The 21,567-nt window shown below is 54.6% G+C and overlaps 1 protein-coding gene across 6 annotated transcripts in view; it reads left to right on the plus strand.

The window, feature by feature from the left end:
* Positions 1–21,567, plus strand: part of FOXP4 (forkhead box P4) — a 65,512-nt gene that overhangs the window by 25,054 nt on the left and 18,891 nt on the right. For 4 of the 6 annotated variants that reach the window (XR_013776894.1, XM_079327447.1, XM_079327449.1 and 1 more), the window contains exons 3-8: positions 1,052–1,141; positions 11,156–11,278; positions 12,779–12,865; positions 19,877–20,024; positions 20,829–21,033; positions 21,259–21,363. Coding sequence is in view for 5 of the 6 variants with exons in the window: in XM_079327447.1 (XP_079183573.1) it covers positions 1,052–1,141; positions 11,156–11,278; positions 12,779–12,865; positions 19,877–20,024; positions 20,829–21,033; positions 21,259–21,363 (758 nt within the window). In the remaining variant the exon portion in view is untranslated. The remainder of the gene's footprint in view (positions 1–1,051; positions 1,142–11,155; positions 11,279–12,778; positions 12,866–19,876; positions 20,025–20,828; positions 21,034–21,258; positions 21,364–21,567) is intronic. The other 2 variants (XM_079327450.1, XM_079327451.1) reach the window with 1 other exon arrangement.

The raw sequence follows: 21,567 nt of genomic DNA on the forward strand, positions 1-21,567 counted from the left end.
TTTATAAAGTGAGGCTGGGTCTGTTAAACCTTTTACTCTCAGCCTCCAACTGCAAATTCCCTCTCATTTTCCACCAAAGATGTGGCAGAGCTGGGGCATCCTTTGCTCTCCATGTGCTCTTCCCAAGAGTTCAGAGGAACACAGGGAGGGCCTGAAATGGGATCTGAAATTCAGGGAATGGCTTTTCATGGATGTTCCATTTGAGGAGGGGCTCTGGGTCAGGGTTTTGTGGGTGCCCCTTGGTTTGGATTCAGGCTGTGAGTGGATTTGGGAAGGAGGGTGGAGATTTTTTAGAAAAAATAACCCTTGTAAAGCAGAAATTAGGATGGAGCAGGTCTGGGAGCACTGGGCAGTTTTTCTCAGAGCTTTTCTCTTTTTCTGACTCTTTTTCTCAGCTCACACTCACTCCTCTCTCCTCCTCATCTCTTCACAGGATTTTCCTTAATTTCCCATTTTCTCTAGCTTCCCACAGTGCTGGGCATGGCTCTCTTGTACCTGGTGTTTTCACAAGTGCATTTTATTCACTTCTATATTTTTTTCCTTATTTTTGTGGGATTCCCAGTGAAACACCTCCATCCCTGTAAAAAACTTGAAAAAACTCATTAACTTTTCTAGGCAAACCTATTAAAAACAATCAGATTTCATGGTGGCCACTTGTGTGGGTTGCTGAGCATCTGAATCACCATCAGATCCACTCCTGGATTGATCCAGGCTGGGATTCTCCACTTGGCTTCACCCAAACCTGACTGGGGACTGGAATTTTCAGTGCCACCATCCAGTTAATAAAATTAAATACCCAGAGCAGCAGGAAGGTAGTGGTGGCTCTGGAATAACCCATCTCCAGGTGATTGTGATTTTGGGAATGATGTGGGAATGCTGGAGCTGGTGTGGATTTTTGGAAAGGGACAGGATGTTCCCCATGGTGGGGCTGGGTGAGCGGTGGGACACACTGGTCAAACTGGTGTGGCAGGAGGGGAGCACAGCCCTTGTTGGGCATGGAGGAGGAGGATGAGGAGCCTTCCTCCTGGCCAGCCCTGTGTCTCTCTTGCAGGCTCTGCAGGTGGCTCGGCAGTTCCTGCTGCAGCAGGCCACGGGGCTCAGCTCCCCCAGCAGCAACGAGGGCAAGCAGCCAGCAGTGCAGGTGAGCCACCAGTGTCCCCCTGCCACCCCTCCCTGGGCAGCCAGACCCGGCACCTCCGACTGTCAAATCCTCTGCAAAGCTCCACGGGTTTATTGGGAGGGGGTTTTTCTCATGGATGGGGAGGGAAGGTCACTGTGTCGTCACTTTTTGGGACAAAATTTTGTATACAGGGTTTCCCAAAGTTTTCTCTTTTTTTGGTGGTTGGGGAGGGGAGGTCACTGTGTGTCACTTTTTGGGACAGGGTATTGGATACAGGGTTTCCCAAAGTTATTTTTTTTGTGGTTGGGGAGGGAAAGTTGCTGTGTGTCACTTTTTGGGACAAGGTTTTGCACACAGGGTTTCCCAAAGTTTTTTTTCTCATGATTGGGGAGGGGAGATCACTGTGTGTCACTTTTTGGGACAGAATTTTGTATACAGGGTTTCCCAAAGTTTGGGGGTTTTTTTGGTTTGTTTTTTTTTTGTTTTTTTTTGTGGTTGGGGAGGGGAGGTCACTTTTTGGGACAAGGTTTTGCATACAGGGTTTCCCAAAGTTTTTTTCGTGATTGGGGAGGGAAAGTTTCTGTGTGTCACTTTTTGGGACAGAATTTTGTATACAGGGTTTCCCAAAGTTTTCTCTTTTTTTGGTGGTTGGGGAGGGGAGGTCACTGTGTGTCACTTTTTGGGACAGAATTTTGTATACAGGGTTTCCCAAAGTTTTCTCTTTTTTTGGTGGTTGGGGAGGGGAGGTCACTGTGTGTCACTTTTTGGGACAAGGTTTTGCACACAGGGTTTCCCAAAGTTTTTTTTTTTTTTCATGGTTGGGGAGGGGAGGTCACTGTGTGTCACTTTTTGGGACAAGGTTTTGGACAAAGGGTTTCCAATAGTTTTTTTTCTCATGATTGGGGAGATCATTGTATGTCACTTTTTGGGACAGGGTTTTGTATAAAGGATTTCCCAAGGTTGGTTTTGGTTTTTTTTTTTCATGGTTGGAGAGGGGAGGTCACTGTGTGTCACTTTTTGGGACAAGGTTTTGGACAAAGGGTTTCCCAAAGTTTTTTTTCTCATGATTGGGGAGATCATTGTATGTCACTTTTTGGGACAGGGTTTTGTATACAGGATTTCCCAAGGTTTTTTTTTTTTTTTCGTGGTTGGAGAGGGGAGATCATTGTGTGTCACTTTTTGGGACAAGGTTTTGCATACAGGGTTTCCCAAAGTTTTTTTTTCCTCATGACTGGGGAGGGGAGGTCACTTTTTGGGACAAGGTTTGGGACACAGGGTTTCCCAAAGTTTTTTTTCCTCATGACTGGGGAGGGAAGGTCACTGTGTTGTCACTTTTTGGGACAGGGTTTTATACACAAGGTTTCCCAAAGTTTTTTTTATTTGTGGTTGGGGAGGGGAGATCATTGTGTGTCACTTTTTGGGACAGAATTTTGTATACAGGGTTTCCCAAAGGTTTTTTTTCATGGTTGGGGAGGGGAGATCATTGTGTGTCACTTTTTGGGACAGGGTTTTATATACAAGGTTTCCCAAAGTTTTTTTATTTGTGGTTGGGGAGGGGAGATCATTGTGTGTCACTTTTTGGGACAGAGTTTTGTATACAGGGTTTCCCAAATTTTGGAGTTTTTTTGTGGTTGAGGAGGGGAGGTCACTTTTTGGGACAAGGTTTTGCATACAGGGTTTCCCAAAGTTTTTTTTCCTCATGGTTGGGGAGAGGAGATCACTGTGTGTCACTTTTTGGGACAGAATTTTGTATACAGGGTTTCCCAAAGGTTTTTTTTCATGGTTGGGGAGGGGAGATCATTGTGTGTCACTTTTTTGGACAGTGTGTTGGACCCAGGGTTTCCCGAGTTTGGAGCATCTCAGGATCGATGTGAGGGTGGCACAGGGCTGGAAAAGGGAACAATCCTTTGTGCTGGAGCCAGGATGGGACAGAGGCCCAGCTGGGATGGGGGTTTGTGGCACTGGCAGGAAAATGGGCTTTGGGTGGGCACATCCTGCTGCTGCAGGGATGGGGAACCTCCCTTTGCTCCCCTTCTCTGCCAAAAGAACAGGGCAGAAAAGGAGCAGGAGAGGGGTGGAATCTGCAGAGAGGGAGAGGCAGAGCCCAGGCAATGGGAAGTGACAATTTAAATAGCTGTGTGGAGGGGCTCTCCCTTCAGGCTAATTAAATTTATCGGAGAACAGCAGGTTACCTTATTAGAGCCACGTGGGTTTAATTAACAAAGGAAAGTAATTAGCACAAGCTCTCTCGGAGCTGGAGGTCCTGCCTGTGCCAGGCTGAGCTGGGTTGGCAGCAGGAGCCAGGATGGGATGGGCAATCCTGGGATTGGGGTGCCAGGGCATGGTGGCACAAATCCCAAAGGTGCCAGGGGGTCAGGAGAGCCCTGGACCTGCTGCATCCACCCCACTGGGGCTGTTTGGATTGTTCCTAAATTTTTTTTTCCTGAAAGCCTCAAAAAACCCAACCTGGCACTTCTCCTCTGAGCCTGGGTGGATTTTAGTGCAGCGTCTCATCCCAGCCTGGTCCAGGGGTGGCACAGCAGCTTTTGGGAAACCCCTCAGGGTTTCTGAGCCGTGGCTGGGAGCAGTGGGGATTAGTCAGGGCTCCTTGCAGCACAAACAGGCTTTTTCCAGCGGCAGGAAGGAAATGCAGTCACTGCATGGAAAATGTCTGCAGAGGACAAAGGGGTGAAGTCAGATTCCGGTAACCGGCGCCTTGCTCCCCTCCGTGGGTGTGTGTCCCTGCACTCCTCCTCCTCCTCCTCCTCATCCCTTTTTCCCCTCCCTGCTATTCCCAGCTGGATGCAGCCAAACATCCCATCCCATCCCATCCTTCCCTGCCTGCCCATCTGGCTGGAGACAGAACTGGATCTCCTTCCTTTCTCTCTCTCTCTCCCTCCCTCCTCCCTTTTTTTCTCTCCCTCCCTGTTGCAAAAAGGGACTTGTGAAAGTTGTAGACGTGAGTCAGAAATAGCTCATAACTCAGGGGCACGCCTCCCCCCGCGGCAGCTGCAGCGGGATCTGGCCGAGGGGAGATAGGGGATTAAGCAGACTGCTTTGAAAGGAAGTTTATCTAAGGCACCGTGGTGTGGATGAGACTGGCCAGGACGGCTCTGAGAGGAGGAGGAGGAGGAGGAAGGATGGGACGCAGCACAGCCCTGCTCAGCTTGGAGGCAGCAGGGTGGGAATGTTTGGGATTTGGGGTCTCCAGCCTGGATTGTAGCCCTTACAAGTTTGAGGATGAATTTCCACATCCATAGGGAATTTTGTGTCCTCTGAGCCCCTGGGGGAATGAGAGGGAGAGCAGGAGATTCCCCCGTGCTTGCTCAGACCCTGCACTCTCCTTGTCACCCCAATGATGGGGATGGGACGTTTTGGGGGCACTGAGCCAGCAGGAATATTAATGGTATTCCTGATTAATGACATTCCTGATTAATGACATTCCTGATTAATGGCATTCCTGACAGACCAGTGCTTAAAAAACAACCACGGAGCTGCTGGGCTCAGCAGCATCTTGGATTTGGTTTATTTTTGGTTTTTTATGGAGTAGGGACCCTCTTCCCACAGATGCCTGGAGGTGTGTGTGGAGAGTCTCACGTTGTCACTCCACTTACAGCTGCAGGAAAAGGAAAAAAAAACCAACCCAAACCCCATTTCTGGGTGTTGTAAAGCATTTAAAAATAGGTTTATTTCTTTACAACTTTAAAACTCTTGGAAACTTGGTGAGCACTGACAAAACGTTAATTTTGGGGGGCTTTTTGGTGTTGTCATGCAGGGATCCAGCAAAACCCAGGGAAGTGGAAAAGCAGCATCCCAAATTGTCAGTGCTGGGTTGGAGGTGCCTGGGAATGATGGGGTGCCCTTTTCTGGGGTGCCCATTTTTTGGGTGCCCCTTTTTTGGGGTACCATTTTTTTGGGTGCCCTTTTTGGGGTCTCCCAGCCTCTGTGGGATTGAGTGGCTGGAAGGGGAGAGGGGCTGGAGGGCACCCAGGGAAGGGAGGAAAGGAGTTTGGAGCAAAGTGAGGGAAATTGCTTTTCTTTTGTCTGCTGCAGCAGGGAGGGCAGCAGAGCGGAAAAGTGTATTTTGTTGATTTGAAACTTGAGTGAAATGGGTAATGAAGACAGATCAATACCAGCCCTTATGTGTTCCCTCTCTGGGAAAAAAATAAAAATATCCAGCTAGCCCATCCATCTGGGCTCACACTGAGGTTTTTCTGGTTGAACTTGGAGGGTCCCTGCTCCATCCCCAAGCCCCCAGCTGGGTGTCACTGCCACCATCCCACTCTGGGATTGGCATTTTGGGTTCACACAGGAGCAAAGTTGCTTTAATCCCTGTAGAATCATGGGTGTGAGAGCCCCCTGTGCCCATGGAGGGGATGTGGGGACCCTGCCCTGCTGAGGAGGGGGCTCAGTGCTGTCACCTGTGCTGCCACTGGTGTGACTGGGGCCTCCCCAGCAGGAAGGCTGTGCTAATGAGGATGCACTAATGAGGGTGCTCTAATGAGGATACACTTGGGCTGATCATGCTGGGGATTGATTCCTCCTTTCCTTTCATCAGGCCTGGTGTCCCCCAGGCTGGTGTCCCCTCACCTGCTCACCCTGCTGCCACCCCACCCCATCCCAGTCGAGCCTTTGGTGCTGGGGCTGCTCAGAGTGTTCCTAAAATTGTTCCTAAAACCACCCACAGCCTCCAAACCCAGCCTGGCACGTGGAGCTTCATTTCTCCTCTGAGCCTGGGCAGATTTTAGTGCCGTGTCTCATCCCAGCCTGGCGAGGTCCAGGGGGGGCACAGCAGCTTTTGGGTGGCTCCTTGCCACCCCTCAGGGTTTTTGGGGTCACGTCAGTGTCAGTGGCATCACTGCCTGGCCCCAGGCACTGGGAGCACTCCCAGGCTGTCTGAGCCAACTGGATCCTGGAGCTCACCCAGGGATGCTGAGTGCAGGGAGGGAGCCTGGGCTGTGCCAGCAGGGTTGGGGTTGTTCTTCTCCTGGGAAAATTGGATGCTCTGGGGTGGGATTTGCCCCTGAAACAGCACAAATCAAATCTGCTCTCTGTGGTTGTTTCCCCTCTTCTGTTCCCAACTTCTTCAGTTTGTATTTGGTTTGGGTTTGAAAAGAGTGGTTACAATTAGGAAAAACAGCACAAACGTGTTTTCTAAGTTAAACCCCAAGATTTGGTCAGAGCAGGGGTGTGCAGCCCTGAGCTGTGCAGGAATCCAGGAGCAGAGAGAGAGAGGAGAGGATGCTCCTCCCAGTGATCCCAGAGCCAGCAGGGATGGGGGAAAAGGGGTCTGGGATGGGGGACACGGGGTCTGAGGTGGGGGACACAGAGTCTGGGGTGTGTGACACAGGGTCTGGGGTGGAGGACACGGGGTCTGAGGTGGGGGACACGGAGTCTGGGGTGTGTGACATGGGGTCTGGGGTGGGGGACACGGGGTCTGGGGCGAGGGACACGGGGTCTGGGGTGTGGGACACGGGGTCTGGGGTGAGGGACACGGGGTCTGAGGTGGGGGACACGGGGTCTGGGGTGGGGGACACGGGGTCTGGGGTGTGTGACATGGGGTCTGGGGTGTGTGACATGGGGTCTGGGGTGGGGGACACGGGGTCTGAGGTGGGGGACACAGGGTCTGGGGTGGTTGAGGTGTGGAGCAGGAGCTGCCCCTTCCCGTAGTGGTGGTGACATGTGGCCCCTGGGGATGTGGTGGCTCCTGTGGTGACCTTGGTGGCTGCTGCAGTGACCTGGTGGCCGGGTGACAGCCAGAGCAGAGATGTTTGGAGGCTGACAGAGGATGTCCCCAGGCTGTGCCAAGCCAGCTGTCCCCAGGGTCAGGAGGGCACCGTCCCTCTGATGACAGCAGCCCCGTGGTGCTGCAAGCCAAGGCCGGGGAGTTCAATCCATTCCCGTAAAAACAACAAAAAAAAAAAAAAAAAATCCAGGAAAAATTTCTCAAGAGCCTCACTCCCTATCCTGCCTTCATTCCACACAAGTCCTGCTTCCCTCAGCTGTCTTTGGCTCGGGGAGGGAATATTCCCTGGAATACCTGCCTGCTTTTCCACCCACTGGCTGCTGCTCCTGCCCATGCTCTGCACGGGGGCTGCAGCCTGCAGCAGCCCCTGGAGACGCTGCTGGCCAGCAGCAGCAGCAGCAGCAGGGCTGTTCTGGGAGCAGCCAGGGCTGTTTCTGGGAGCAGCCAGAGCTGTTAGTAAGCAGTTTCTGCGGGGTGGCAGCCGGCCAAGGCATGAGTCAAACCCTTCCTGCCTTGGTGTCTGGCAGATGCCAGCGAGTGACGCGCCGGGCTGGTCCCCAGCCACTGCTGGGACCTGCTCCCGAGGGGGTGCTGGCTGCAGGGACATCCCAGCTGCTGCGGGGCCTGGGGTGCTGGCAGCTGGTGGCACTTAGCCCTCTGCTAGGTGACACTCAGCCCTTACAGCCCCTGTGTTGTTCTGGTGCCCAGGATGGTGACCCCTGGGTGACACTCAGCCCTTACAGCCCCTGTGTTGTTCTGGTGCCCAGGATGGTGACCCCTGGGTGACACTCAGCCCTTACAGCCCCTCTGCTGCTCTGGTGCCCAGGATGGTGACCCCTGGGTGACACTCAGCCCTTACAGCCCCTGTGCTGCTCTGGTGCCTGGGGGTGGTGGCAGCTGGTGACACTCAACCCTCTGCTAGGTGACACTCACCCCTTATAGTGCCTGTGCTGTTCTGGTGTCCAGGATGGTGACACCTGGGTGGCACTCACCCCTCACCTGGGTTACACTCACCTCTTTCAGCTCCTGTGCTGTTCTGGTGTCCAGGGATAGTGGCAGCTGGGTGACATTCAACCCTCACAGCTGGCACCCTCCAGCTCTCAGCTGCATCCCAGATTTTGAGGCAGTTCCTGCCCAGGTCCCGCTGTTATCCAGGATGTCAGGCTGGCCTCATTCCCTGCCACGGGGAATCTTTGTCCCTGAGGGCTGTGGCTGCAGGTGAAGTGTCCCAGGGCCACCCTGGGGTGTGTCCCTGTGGTGCTTTTGGCCAGGTTGGGATGGACATTTCCAATCCCATTCCCATCCCTGTCTCATTTTGCTGGAGCAGCAGCTCTCCCTGTCCCCAAGAGCTGGCACTATCACCAGGGTTTGGGACAGAGAGCCCCCAGCCCTGGGATTTGCTGGCCCACATTGGGGTCAAGGCTGAGCTGTAACATTCCCAGCACTGGGAATGGGATGAATGGGAGCAAAACCACGTGGAAATGGGAATTTCCTCTTTCACCAAAAGTCTCTGCTTTCCCTGGAACCCTTAACTGGGAGAGGAGCATTTTCCAGGCTGTAGGGGGAATTCTTCCCAGGATCCAAGGAAGCAGCAGAGCCAGGCTGCCCCTCTCAAGTTCACCCCATTCTCACCTCACCCCCACACGGATCCGCCACCATTTCCCCGTGTCAGCTCCTCATCAGAGCGGAGGGGGGGAGGAAAAAAAAGAAGAAAAAACCCATTTAATGCAGACAAAGGTTGTATGAAAATATAATTCTGCTTTTGTTAGCAGCCATCAAACTCTAAAAAGCGTCACTTTTGTTTTCTTGTAACATTGTGAAAACCTCGTGTCGGATCGAGAGCTGGGGCCCTCTCGACTAATCGCCTCTCCTTTGTGTTTTTAGATTATAGGGGCAATTAGTGTTGTCAAAACCTCTGGCAATTCTCTTTGCTCTTGACAGGGTGTCAGTCCGCTGGGCGAGAAATGGAAGGTGTTATAACTCTCCGGTAATTAGGATGCCTCCGATTTGAAAATGCCAGCAAACGTGTTGGAGGGGGCAGGGAGCCCGCCCGGGCTGGGGAGGGGGATGTGGAGCAGCAATTAATTAGGGGCTCTCATTCCCTGCACGTTTGCTGGCTGATGAATTGGCAGAGGGAAATTAGCAGCGCACCTCGTTCTCCTCGCCAGCTTCACTCCTTGGCCAGATGTTGGCACAGCTGGCTGGGAGCACCTGTGTGCCCAAACAGCAGCTTCTCCATGGGGCTCAGAGCCTTGCAGGGTGCTGGGGCTCCTCACTGAGCTCCAGCCCTTGTCCTGGTTTGGAGGACAGGTGTTTGCCAATAAAGGCAGGAGCTTCTATTTGAAATGGAGAATGTAAACCCCCTCCTTCCAAATTATTATAATTTGGAAATGAAGGGGCTCTCAGGCAAAGATATGGGAATTAAAAACAACAGTTCTTTACTAGGATAATTAAAATAGAAATACAGTATTACAAAGAACAATCCCAAAACCCTGCCAGAGTCAGAATCCAAGCTGACACCCGTCAGTCAGTCAGGGTGGTGGCAGCAGTCCCATTCAATGGTGGCTGCATCCTCCTGCAGGGGCAGATGTGGTTCAGCTGGAGCAGTGCTCCTGGAGAAGGTGCAGTTTCCTCTGAAGCTCCAGGGATGATGTAGAAAGGTCTGGCTTTCCTCTGGAATCCAGTGGAAAGAAAGTACCTTGCTGTCCAAAATCTCAGTTTTTATCTGGGTAGGAAAGGCTTGGCTCCTGCCCTGGCTGGAGCATCTCCCAGTGGGATGATGGAATTTTATCAGTCATGCACTGGGACTCAGTGGCCATGAACAGGAGATATCTCCTGGAGGGAGGATGGGCTGTGGGAAGATAAAGATGATTGCCCCAGCTGGTTTAAAGATGGTCCATTAGCAGATAATGTGTGCCAGGAGATAAAGATCACTGCCACACCCAGTTTGTAACAATGGCCCATTAACAGGAGATACCTCCTGGATGAAGGGTGGGTCATGGGAAAGGTAAAGATGATTGCCCAGCTGGTTTAAAGATGGCCCATTAGCAGAGAATATGTGCCAGGAGATCAGGGGCACTGCCACACCCGGCTGCAACAGATGGGAACAGAATTCTCATTTCTGGTCACATCAACCCAACACACCTTGGGTGGGAAGTCAGAGGAATTAATCAACAGCTCCACTGGGGAGGTGACTGGAGGGGGAAGCACTGGTGACAAACAGAGCTGGCCCCGTGTCCTCCCTGCAGCAGAATGTCTGAGTAAATAGATAAGGGTTTGCAATCTCCCTTGAAGGTCAGCTGGACACCCATCCCAGGTGGGGACTGCACCCTGTGCTCACATCCCTGCTGGTGTGGCTGGGAGGGGTCCAGACTAGGCAGCACTGGGGGTACTGGCAGGAACCAGGCTCTCAGTGGGATTCTGCTGGGTTTCTCTGCTCTTTGAGGTCCTGAGATCCTGTGCTGAGGGGCTGAGGAGTTGTTTGGTTTGGATCAGAACCGGGTCCTTGGCGTGCAGCTGGATTCTGGCTGGTGCTCTGCTCCCTCCCTCGTGCCAAGGAGCTGCTGCCTCTTCCTGGGATCCCCTGCAAGAGCCTGTGGCTGCTGGTGGCTCCTGCCAAGCAATTCTTGATTGCTTTCCCAGCAACATGAGGCATCCAGGAGGGTCATTAAATTACAGCAAAGCCCTGACCCTGCCCAGAGCCTCTGGAAGGGCGTTGGGCTGGTGGGAATCAGGGAAAGTTGGGACAAAGCAGCTCCTGATGGCTCCACCTGGCAGGACCCAGCAGGGCTGGGATCCATCACCAACACCTTCCCAGGAGCTTTGCCTCACTCACAGGGGTGTGGGCCCGTGTTTTGATAACCAAAGGCAGGGGCTGGCAGGTTCCCTGCTCTTGGCACAGCAATTACAAGAGTTACTGGTGTCAGCTGGAGGTAAAGCTTTGATGTGCCTGGAGAACCCCGTAACCTCTTCCTCAGTGCTCTGCTGAGTTATTTGGGTGATCTGTATCTTCCCACTTCCCTGGCATTTCCCTCCACCCTTCCCATGCTCCCAGCAGGAGAGGGAGCTGTGGTTTGATGCCCAGTTCCCCCCAGTTAAATTGATTTAAAAAGAGCCTGTGGGGGGAGCGAATGGTTCAGGAATTTTCACCCTGCTGCCAGCAGCACCATGGCACATCTCCCTGCATGGGGACAAGGGACAGACCAGTGTCCAGGGATGGAGAGGATGCTCTGGAGAGGCTCTGTTGGCCTTTGGGGGGAGTGTCACCGTTTTTGTCCTTGCTGCTGCAGGTCCCCGTGTCCGTGGCTATGATGTCCCCGCAGATGATCACCCCGCAGCAGATGCAGCAGATCCTGTCCCCACCCCAGCTCCAGGCCCTGCTGCAGCAGCAGCAGGCAATAATGCTGCAACAGGTAATGCTGCAGGGGGGCTGAATCCAGCCAGGAAATTCCCACTGGGATTTGGCAATGCTGGGGTTTGTTGGAGGCAGGAAAATGGGTTCCTTCCTCCCTCTGCTTTCCTTTGGGATTCCCAGCACGTTCAGGGATGAAAAAAGGGTCTCAAAACCTACAAAATTCATGTTCTGGGGCTGCCCAGCTCCTGGGAAAAGGCAGGGTCGGGGTGGATGCTCTGGGTTTGATGTGCCCCAAGCTGGGCCCCCGTGGCCACTGCTGAGCTTTGGGCAGGTGTCTGTGTCCAGCTCCAGAGCTTTATTTCTCATGACCCTGCTCAGCTTTTCCAGAGATTTTAGTTGGATGGGGAGGGAAGAAAAAGGAGAAGAGGAAAAAAAAAAGGAGATTTCCAGTCTGAAACAGAATAGATCTGCTTGGGTAAACAGCGGGAAGGAGGGAGAGAGGGAGAAACCCCACAAGCATCCTCCACACCCTTCCTCCTGCCTCCAGTACCTGTTTACTCCAAACAGGCTGATAAGGATTCAAGGTTGGCCCCAGGGAAAGAACAAAGGGTAAACACTACCCTGGGTGGGTCCTTCCACAAGCCTCTTTGGAGCCGGATAAAGAAACACGTTTGACTGCAAATTAAACAACCCAGGCCGGAATAGCTGACATTCTCCACCGGCAGCAAACCAAACATCACACCTCTCACCCCTGACCCAATGTTCCTGCTCCCAGCCCTGGCTGGGGCTGGCTCGGGGGTAAACACCCAGCCCCTCCAAACCTGTTCTCCGACACAAACAGCCGCTGCCTGCCGCCAGCCCCGAGCTGATAAAGGCATCTCGACATCCCCGGGGACATTCCTGAGCCCCTGCGAGGGGGCTGGGGGGGTCTCACTGACCTCCCCGTGCCTTTCTCCCCCCTCCCTGCACGCAGCAAATCCATCACCCGCGGTTTATTTAGGGGCCAGGGTGGGAGCTGGGGGCGATGCCAGCAGGCTGGGACCCACTCTGGTGGCTCCCTGTGGATCCAGGGGGTTTTTCCCTGGTTTAGTGGCCACTGATTAAATTTAAGCTGACCCCCCAGCTCTCACAGACCAGGGGTTGTGGCTGCTCCTGGTCCTCTCCAGCTGGGACCCCACTGGCTCTCACAGCACTTTGTCAGGGTTGTTTTGGGGTCCCACCATGCCAAAACTGGGGTTTCCCCACCCTGAAATGCTCTGTGATGTGCCAGAGCACCCCAGCCTGCCTGCAGTGGGTTGGCATTAAAATAAACAGCAGCCATCAGTGGGGTTTGGGGGGTTCATGGGGATCCAGAGCCCCTGGGAATGTGTGCCCAGGGTTCCTCTGCTGCCCTGAGTGCCCTGGTGGGTCCTTTCCCCCCACCCTGCAGCAGGGGACACGGGGAGCTGCCCTGGGGACAGTGCCAGGAGTGGCTGTGGCAAAGCCTGGGGGTGAGGTGGGCACAGGGTGGTTCCCTGCTCATCCCTTTGCTGATCCCATTTCTCTCTCCCTTTCCCAGCTGCAGGAATACTACAAGAAGCAGCAGGAGCAGCTTCACCTGCAGCTGTTGACCCAGCAGCAAGCAGGAAAGCAGCAACCCAAAGAGGTGAGCTCACCTGGGGGGTACCAGGTAGTAAATTAAAGGGGGGCCAGCACAAAATAGTGTGGGACAACCCCCAGGGAGCCCCTGGGAATGGGGAATCCTGCTCTGGGGGTGTCAGTCCATCACTGGGAATTGTTCTTCCTCCTCTTTTTCCTCCTCCTCCCTCTCTGGGATCTGCTGCATCCATGGGATGTGGGGTGTGGGGCACCAGCACTGGTGACAGGGGCAGGTCCCAGCCCCCAGCACAGAGTGAGGGCTCCCCAAATCCCCCCGTGGTGGGATCAGAGAAGGCTCAGCCCAGCTCTGCCCTGCCAGGCTCAGCCTGGGCAGCCAGGGCTGGCTGAGCTGGCACAGCAGTGCCCTGAGGAGTGGCCAGGGCTGGCCAGGTGGCAACCAAAGCAGGGCTCTCCAAAGCCCAGGAATGTGGGAAACAGCAGTGGGGCTTTTCCAGGGGGAGAAGTGAGCTGGGCAGGGCTCTCAGCCCCCAGCATCACACTGGCAGTGCTGGTGGAGACTCTTTATTCCCCTGTGATTGCACCAGTCCTGTGTAACCCCCTGCACCCAGCAGGTTTTGCCCTTGAGGGCACAGTGATGTCCCCAAGGGTTGCGGCTGTGTTTTGGGGACATCCCACAGAGCCTGGGGACAGAGCCCAGCCAGCACCACTCCCTTCCTTTTCCTCGGGTAGTTTTGCCCTTCTCTCTTCCCAAAATGTTTCACAGGGGTTTTTTTGCAGTGCATTTTTGCAGAATTCATCACTGCCCCTCCCCTGAGTGTCCTTCCACAGGCTCCCAGTGACAAGGGACACTGAGCCACTCCCTCCCCATCCCTGGTGCAAGCAGGGGCTGTTCATGGCCATCACTCCTCCCAAAATCCAGCACCCTGATGGACACCCAGCGCTTGAAACTCACTTTTGTTAGGAAGAGAGGATTTTAAGCTCAGACTGTGGCACAGGAGGGACTCATTGGCAAACCCACACTGGCATCAGGGGACCAGGGTGGCTGCAGTGGCCCAGGGTCACCTGCTGCAGCCTCTCCCTGTGGGATGTGGGTGCATTTCCAGGCTCAGGGATATCAGAGCCATCTCCAGGAGCTGCTGCTGCTCTGGGAAATGGGGGAGGTGTAAATGTGAAGCTTCCTCAAGGACTTTGCTGCTGGCCCTGGTGATGTTCTCCTGCAGCACTGAGCAGGGATATAATTAAGCTCTAACAAAGCGCTTGCTCTGCTTTAAAAAGCCCCTGTTAACTTTTAATTAAATGGTACAGAGGAGACAGGAAATTTATCCAACAAGAGAAGGGTGCAGCAGGGGGGGAAGGGGTGTTGGATGCTGCTGGAGGGGTGAGTGTCCAGTTTTCCAGCTGGGAGAAGCACTGAGGGGGACCCAGCAAGGGGATGTCAGTGTTTCCCTTCCTCCAAATCCTTGGATAAGCTTTAGTTTTACCCCAGAAATTTGGGGAGCTGGTGTTGCTGAAGTCTGTGTTGATGTTTGCCTGCTGGGAATGGTGATGCTGTGGCTTCCATGAAACTCAGGGAAGAGCTGGAGTGTCTGGGATGGCTCCACAGAGCCACCCTTGGATCTTTCATGGAAACCCATGGCCAGATTTAATTCTGGCTCTGCTGCAGGATTTGTAAACCCAGCACCTTCTGCTTCCCCTCTGCCTGATTCCAAGGGCTCCTCTCAGCACTGCTGTGAGTCAGCAGCTCAGAGCAGGATCCCCAGGTGGGAATGGGGCCAGGAAGGAGCTGGGATCAAGGGCAGCATCTCTGGAAGGAGCAGCTCTGATCTCCCTGGGAGCAGGGGCAGAATTTTTGGGATGATTTGCTCTGATATCTCCTGGATCAGGGGCAGCATCTCTGGGAGGAGCAGCTCTGTTCTCCCTGGATCAGGGGCAGAATTTCCAGGGGGAGAAGCTCTGATCTCTCTGGGATCAGGGGCAGAATTTTTGGGATGATTTGCTCTGATATCCCCAGGAGCAGGGGCAGAATTTTTGGGAGGAGCAGCTCTGATCTCCCTGGATCAGGGGCAGCATCTCTGGGAGGAGCAGCTCTGATATCCCCAGGAGCAGGGGCAGAATTTTTGGGAGGAGCAGCTCTGATCTCCCTGGATCAGAATTTTTGGGAGGATTGGCTCTGTTCTCCCTGGGATCAGCCCAGCTGGGGGTGCCCCAGAGAAGGGAAGCACAGACAAGAGGATGGAGATGTGTGGGAAGAGCTGTCAGCAGCATCCTGCCCCTGAGGATGGGGGGATGCTTCTGTCCATGGGTGCTGCACCACACTGGGGCAGGAGCAGGGGGCAGCTGATCCATGAATCCATGCATTCCAACAGGACAGGCACATCCCAGCCCATCCTGGGCTGGGCTGTGAGAGCCACCCCAACATCTCCAGCAGCATCCTGGCTGTGGGGGGAACAACCAGCTTCCCCTCACCCTCCCATCCTGTTCTTCCTAGGACAACAACGGGGTGCAGAGACCCCAAACCCCCCCGGGGGGGTGTCTGTGTGTCCCCAGAGCTGCAGAGGGCAGGGCTGTCCCTCTCCTGAGGCAGGGAGGGGGTGCCTGACCCGGTGTCAGGTTAATGAAGTGCTGCTGTCAGTCCGTGTGTCACAGTGCCAGCTCCCCTGACGTGCTCATAAATCACAGCGGCGGCGCCTCCTGCCCCGCTGGCTGCACCCACTCGGCTGCATCTGATGCAGGGGATGCTGCAGAGCCCGGGCCCCCTGGGAATGGCTGGGAATGACTGGGAATGACTGGGAATGGGCTGGGAATGGCTGGAAATGACTGGGAATGGGCTGGGAATGGGCTGGGAATGGCTGGGAATGGGCTGGGAATGGCTGGGAATGGGCTGGGAATGGCTGGGAATGGGCTGGGAATGAGTCAGAAATGGGCTGGGAATGGCTGGGAATGGCTGGGAATGGACTGGGAATGGGTTAGAAATGGGCTGGGAATGGCTGGGAATGACTGGGAATGGGCTGGGAATGAGTTAGAAATGGGCTGGGAATGACTGGGAATGGGCTGGGAATGGGTTAGAAATGGGCTGGAAATGGCTGGGAATAGAATGGGAATGGACTGGGAATGGGTTAGAAATGGGCTGGGAATGGCTGGGAATAGAATGGGCTGGGAATGAGCTGGGAATGGAACGGAATTGGCTGGGAATGGACTGGGAATGGGTTGGGAATGGACTGGGAATGGGTTGGGAGTGTGTTGGGAATGGAATGGGCTTGGAATGGCTGGGAATGGACTGGGAATGGCTGGGAATAGAATGGGCTGGGAATGAGCTGGGAATGGAACGGAATGGGCTGGGAATGGACTGGGAATGGGTTGGGAATGGTCTGGCAATGGAACGGAATGGGCTGGGAATGAGTTGGGAATGGCTGGGAATGGGTTAGAACTGGGCTGTGAATGAGTTGGGGATGGAATGGGCTGGGAATGTGTTTGGAATGAGCTGGGAATGGCTGGGAATGGGTTAGTAGTGGGCTGGGAATGGGCTACGAATGGTTTGGGAATGTGTTGGGAGTGTGCTGGGAATGGGCTCAGAATGGCTGGGAATGGAACGGGAAAGAACTGGGAATGGGCTGGGAATGAGCTGGGAATGGGCTAGGAATGGGTTGGAAGTGTGTTGGGAATGGGCTGGGAATGAGTTAGAAATGGGCTGGGAATGGGCTGGGAATGAGCTGGGAATGGAATGGGCTGGGAATGGGTTGGAAGTGTGCTGGGAAAGGACTGGGAATGGGCTGGGAATATGTTGGGAATGACTGGGAATGTCTGGCAATGGGTTGGGAATTAGTTGGAGTGGAATGGTCTGGGAATGGGTTGGGAGTGTGTTGGGAATGGGCTGGGAATGAGTTGGGAATGAGCTGGGAATGGGTTAGAAATGGGCTGGGAATGGGTGGGAATGGGTTGGGAGTGTGGTGGGAATGGGCTCAGAATGGCTGGGAATGGATTTGGAGTGGGCTGGGAATGGCTTGGGAACGGGTTGGGAATTGAATGGGAATGGGCTGGGAATGAATTAGAAATAGGCTGGGAATGAGCTGGGAATGGGTTGGGACTGTACTGGGAATGAGCTGGGAGTGTGCTGGGAATGGGCTCAGAATGTCTGGGAATGGAATGGAAAAGGACTGGGAATGTGCTGGGAATGGGTTGGGAGTGAGCTGGGAATGTCTGCGAATGGGTTGGGAAATGGGCATGGAATGGACTGGGAATGAGTTGGGAGTGAATTGGGAATGAGCTGGGAATCCCATCCCATCCCATTATCCCATTGTCCCATTATCCCATTGTCCCATTATCCCAGCTGCTGTTCCTAACCCAGCCCAGCACTGTGTCCATCCCACACGGTGCCAGAGCTCCGAGGGGACACCCAGGGGGACAGAGCTGGATCCCTCAGGCACAGGCTGCTGCTGCCCTTTCCCTCCACCCTGCTGATCCCACTGCAGCCTCCTGGCCCAGCAGCCAGGGATTTCTCTTCACTGAGCAGGAATTGCTTGGATTTGTGCTTGATCTTGAAGCTCAGAGCACAGGGCTGGGGCAGAGGCAGGCAGGATGCAGGTGTGACTCTGGGAGGTGATTCTGCTGTGGCAAGAGGTGGAGAGCACAGGGAAGTGCACACAGCTCCCTGAGGATGAGAAACTGGAATCCAGCTCTGGCTGTGCCCTAGACAGGGCTCTCATGTCCAGGGAGGGGTTTGGAGCCCATCCCCTCCCTCTGATGGACAGAGCCAAGGATGAGCATCCACAGGGATCCACCTGCATCCAGTGACACCCTGGTGCTGATCCTGATCTTAGTCCTGGACTGGGATTGTCCTAAACTCAGTCCTGGATTGGGATTGTACCAAACTCAGTCATGGATTGGGATTGTACCAAACTCAGTCCTGGATTGGGATGATCCTAAACTCTGTCATGGACTGGGATTGTACCAAACTCAGTCCTGGATTGGGATTGTATCAAACTCAGTCCTGGATTGGGATTGTACCAAACTCAGTCCTGGATTGGGATTGTACCAAACTCAGTCCTGGATTGGGATGATCCTAAACTCTGTCATGGACTGGGATTGTACCAAACTCACTCATGGGCTGGGAGGATCCTAAACTCAGTCATGGATTGGGATTGTACCAAATTCAGTCATGGGCTGGGATGGTCCTAAACTCAGTCCTAGATTGATATTGTTCCAGGCTCAGTCCTGGACTGGGGATGATCCTAAACTCAGTCATGGACTGAGATGGCCCCAGACTCAGTCCTGGACTGGGATAGTTCCAGACTCAGTCCTGGGCTGGGATTGTTCCAGGCTCAGTCCTGGGCTGGGATGGCCCTAAACTCAGTCATGGACTGGGATGATCCTAAACTCAGTCCTGGGCTGGGATTGTTCCAGACTCAGTCCTGGATTGGGATGATCCTAAACTCAGTCATGGACTGAGATGGCCCCAGACTCAGTCCTGGACTGAGTTAGTTCCAAACTCAGTCCTGGGCTGGGATTGTTCCAGACTCAGTCCTGGGCTGGGGTTGTTCCCAACTCAATCCTGGGGTGGGATTGTTCCAGATTCAGTCCTGGGGTGGGATTATTCCAGACTCAGTCCTGGACTGGGATTGCCCCAGACTCAGTCCTGGGCTGGGATTGCCACTGAGTCTCTGCCATTCCCTGTTGCTGCAGCCTCAGGGATCCCCTGGAACTCCCCTTGCTGGTGAGCCCTGAATCCCCACAGTGCTCACAAAACAAGAACATCCTGACTGCAGAGCTCTCAATGCAAACAGAAACATGGAAATTCTCCTCTGGGGGGGCTGCAGAGTGCAGCGAGGGGGGGGGGGCCATGCCCACCCGGGGGGGTTTGGGGGGTTCATGGGGTCAGGGAGCCGCCTGCCCCACTAATGAGGCCGGGGCAGCTCCAGGGCAGCTCCCCTCTCCCAGCCAGATTAGCAGCTGCCTGTCCCCAGCTCTAATTGAATTCTCTCCCCTTCACTTAATTCTCATGGATTTCTCAGAGCCTCCCCGGGGACCTGTCCTGCCTAACTAGTTTAGGGCCAGAGATGCTGCTCAGAGCCTGGCCAGCTCTGGGGGGTGGGGGGAGTCACCCACTCGTGGGGTGGCTGTCACCAGGGTGGGAACACTGGTACTGGCACTGGGCACCCCCTGCCCTGCACCAGTTACAGCCCCTCACCACGCCTGGGCTGATAATGATGATTCTTGACAAATTTCTGCCTTATAAGAGGGTTCTGTGCCTGATATTTGATAAATTCCTGCCCTACAAGAGAGTTCTGTGCCTGATTTTTGGCAAATTCTTGCTTTACAAGAGGGTTCTGTGCCTGGTTTTTGGCAAATTCCTGCCCTACAAGAGGGTTCTGCCTGTTAGGACCCCCCTGCCCTGCACCAGTTACAGCCCCTCACCACGGCTGGGCTGATAATGATGATTTTTGACAAATTTCTGCCTTATAAGAGGGTTCTGTGCCTGATATTTGACATATTCCTGCCCTACAAGAGGGTTCTGTGCCTGATTTTTGACATATTCCTGCCCTACAAGAGGGTTCTGTGCCTGATTTTTGGCAAATTCCTGCCTTATAAGAGGGTTCTGTGCCTGATTTTTGACCAATTCCTGCCTTATAAGAAGGTTCTGTGCCTGATTTTTGACAAATTCCTGCCCTACAACAGGGTTCTGTGCCTGATTTTGACAAATCCCTGCCTTATAAGAAGGTTCTGTGCCTGATTTTTGACAAATTCCTGCCCTACAACAGGGTTCTGTCCCTGCTGTCTGCTGTGACCCCCCATTTTTTACACCCCCAGCCGTGCCTCACGGGTTCCTCCCAGCACAGCTCCTCTCCCTGCCTCCCTTCCCAGCTCTTCATTTCTCCCTTCCCCTCTTCCCTTTCCTTCCCCTCCTCTTCCGATCGATCAAAGGCTGAGCCGGGAGCCGAGCTGGCCCTGCAGCAGGATGTCCCCAACGCTGTCACCCCTGGCTGCCAGCACCTCTCACCACCCCCCTCCTGCCGGGGAATAAAGCTCAGATTTGGGATTTGTCTTCCTTTTGTCTCGGCAGCCGTTGGGGAGCAAGCAGCTGGCCTTCCAGCAGCAGCTCCTGCAGATGCAGCAGCTGCAGCAGCAGCACCTGTTAAACCTGCAGCGCCAGGGGCTGGTCAGCCTGCCCCCAGGACAGGGCACAGTGCCCCTGCAGAGCCTGCCACAAGGTAAGGACGCAGCCTGAGGGGTGCCCCGGGTGCTGCTGGGGACAGTTTGGGGTCAGGGGGGTTGGGGAAGGGCTGGGGGGTTTGGGGTGAATGTGAAGGTTGGGGTGGGTGGGGTTGGGGTTGCTGTGTAGAGGGTGCAGGGTTGGGGCAGCTCATCCTCTGGAAGGGATTTACAGGGTTTGGGGCACATCTTCCTCTGGCAAGGGGTGTCAGGATTTGGGGCACATCTTCCTCTGGAAGAAGGGTGCAGGGTTGGGGCAGCTCTTCCTCTGGAAAGGATTTAAAGGGCTTGGGGCAGCTCTTCCTCTGGCAAGGGCTGCCATGATTTGGGGCAGCTCTTCTTATGGAAGGGATTTCCAGGATTTGGGGCACATCTTCCTTTGGCAAGGGCTGCCAGGATTTGGGGCAATTCTTCCTCTGGAAGAATGGTGCAGAGTTGGGGCAGCTCATCCTCTGGCAGTGGATTTCCAGGGTTTGGTGCACCTTTCCTCTGGCAGAGGGGTACCAGGGTTTGGGACACCTCTTACTCTGACAGAGAACTGTCAGGATTTGGGGCACCTCTTCCTCTGCCAGTGGGTGCCAGGATTTGGGAATCCAGGCTTTCCCCTTTGGGCACAGCTCTGTGGGTGCTGCAGGTACCTTAGTTTGGGTTTCCCAGTGGGGCTGTTCATCCTCCCCTTGCTGTGCCCAGCTCAGGTGATCTCTCCCAGTGCTGGGTGAGATTTGGGGCATCAGGGAGCAGGGAGGAAGCCCAGGCTGCTCCCTGGTGTCCCTGCTGATATTGGCCACTCTCCTGTGCCCCAGCTGTGTGTCCCTCAGACCTGCAGCAGCTCTGGAAGGAGGTCACAGCTGCCCAGCCCGTGGAGGACAGCATTAAGCAGGAAGGTCTTGACCTCACCACCAACACCTCCAACTCTACCTCGTTTTCGGCCGCCAAGGTCTCGCCTCCCATTTCCCACCACCCTCTGCCCAATGGACAGAGCACCATGCACACGCCCAGAAGGGACAGGTAGAGCTGGGTTGGGCCTTGGAACTTGGTGGTTTTATCCCTGGAGAGGTGGAAGGGGCTGGGGTCAATCACTGGGAGGGCTGGGGGGGTTGATGCCCACCCCATAGGAGAGGCCTGGTGCTGTTTGGCTGCACCCACAGAGGACAGGGAGCTGTCACTGGGGGGGTCTCCCAGCCTGGGAATGCTGGAGCATCCCCATCTGAAGGTTCCTTTCTCTCTTTTCAGCTCTTCCCATGAAGAGACCCCCGGCTCCCACCCTCTCTACGGCCACGGCGAGTGCAAGTGGCCTGGCTGCGAAACCCTCTGCGAGGACCTGGGGCAGTTTGTCAAGTGAGTGCCACCTCTTTGGGGGAGGTTTTTTGGGACAGAACAGAGCTGATGGAAGGGGGGACATGCTGCCAGTCGGTTCAGACATCCCAAAACGTGCTGGGTGAGGAGAAAACCCAGCAGGGCTCGCTGCTGGTGTTGTCCCATCCTTGGATTGCCCAAGCCCCAAAGGTGACCCTGCCCCGTGGCACAGCGGGATGGGACGAG

This window comes from Erithacus rubecula (assembly GCF_903797595.1).
Source record: "Erithacus rubecula genome assembly, chromosome: 26".
Taxonomy (NCBI): Eukaryota; Metazoa; Chordata; class Aves; order Passeriformes; family Muscicapidae; genus Erithacus; species Erithacus rubecula.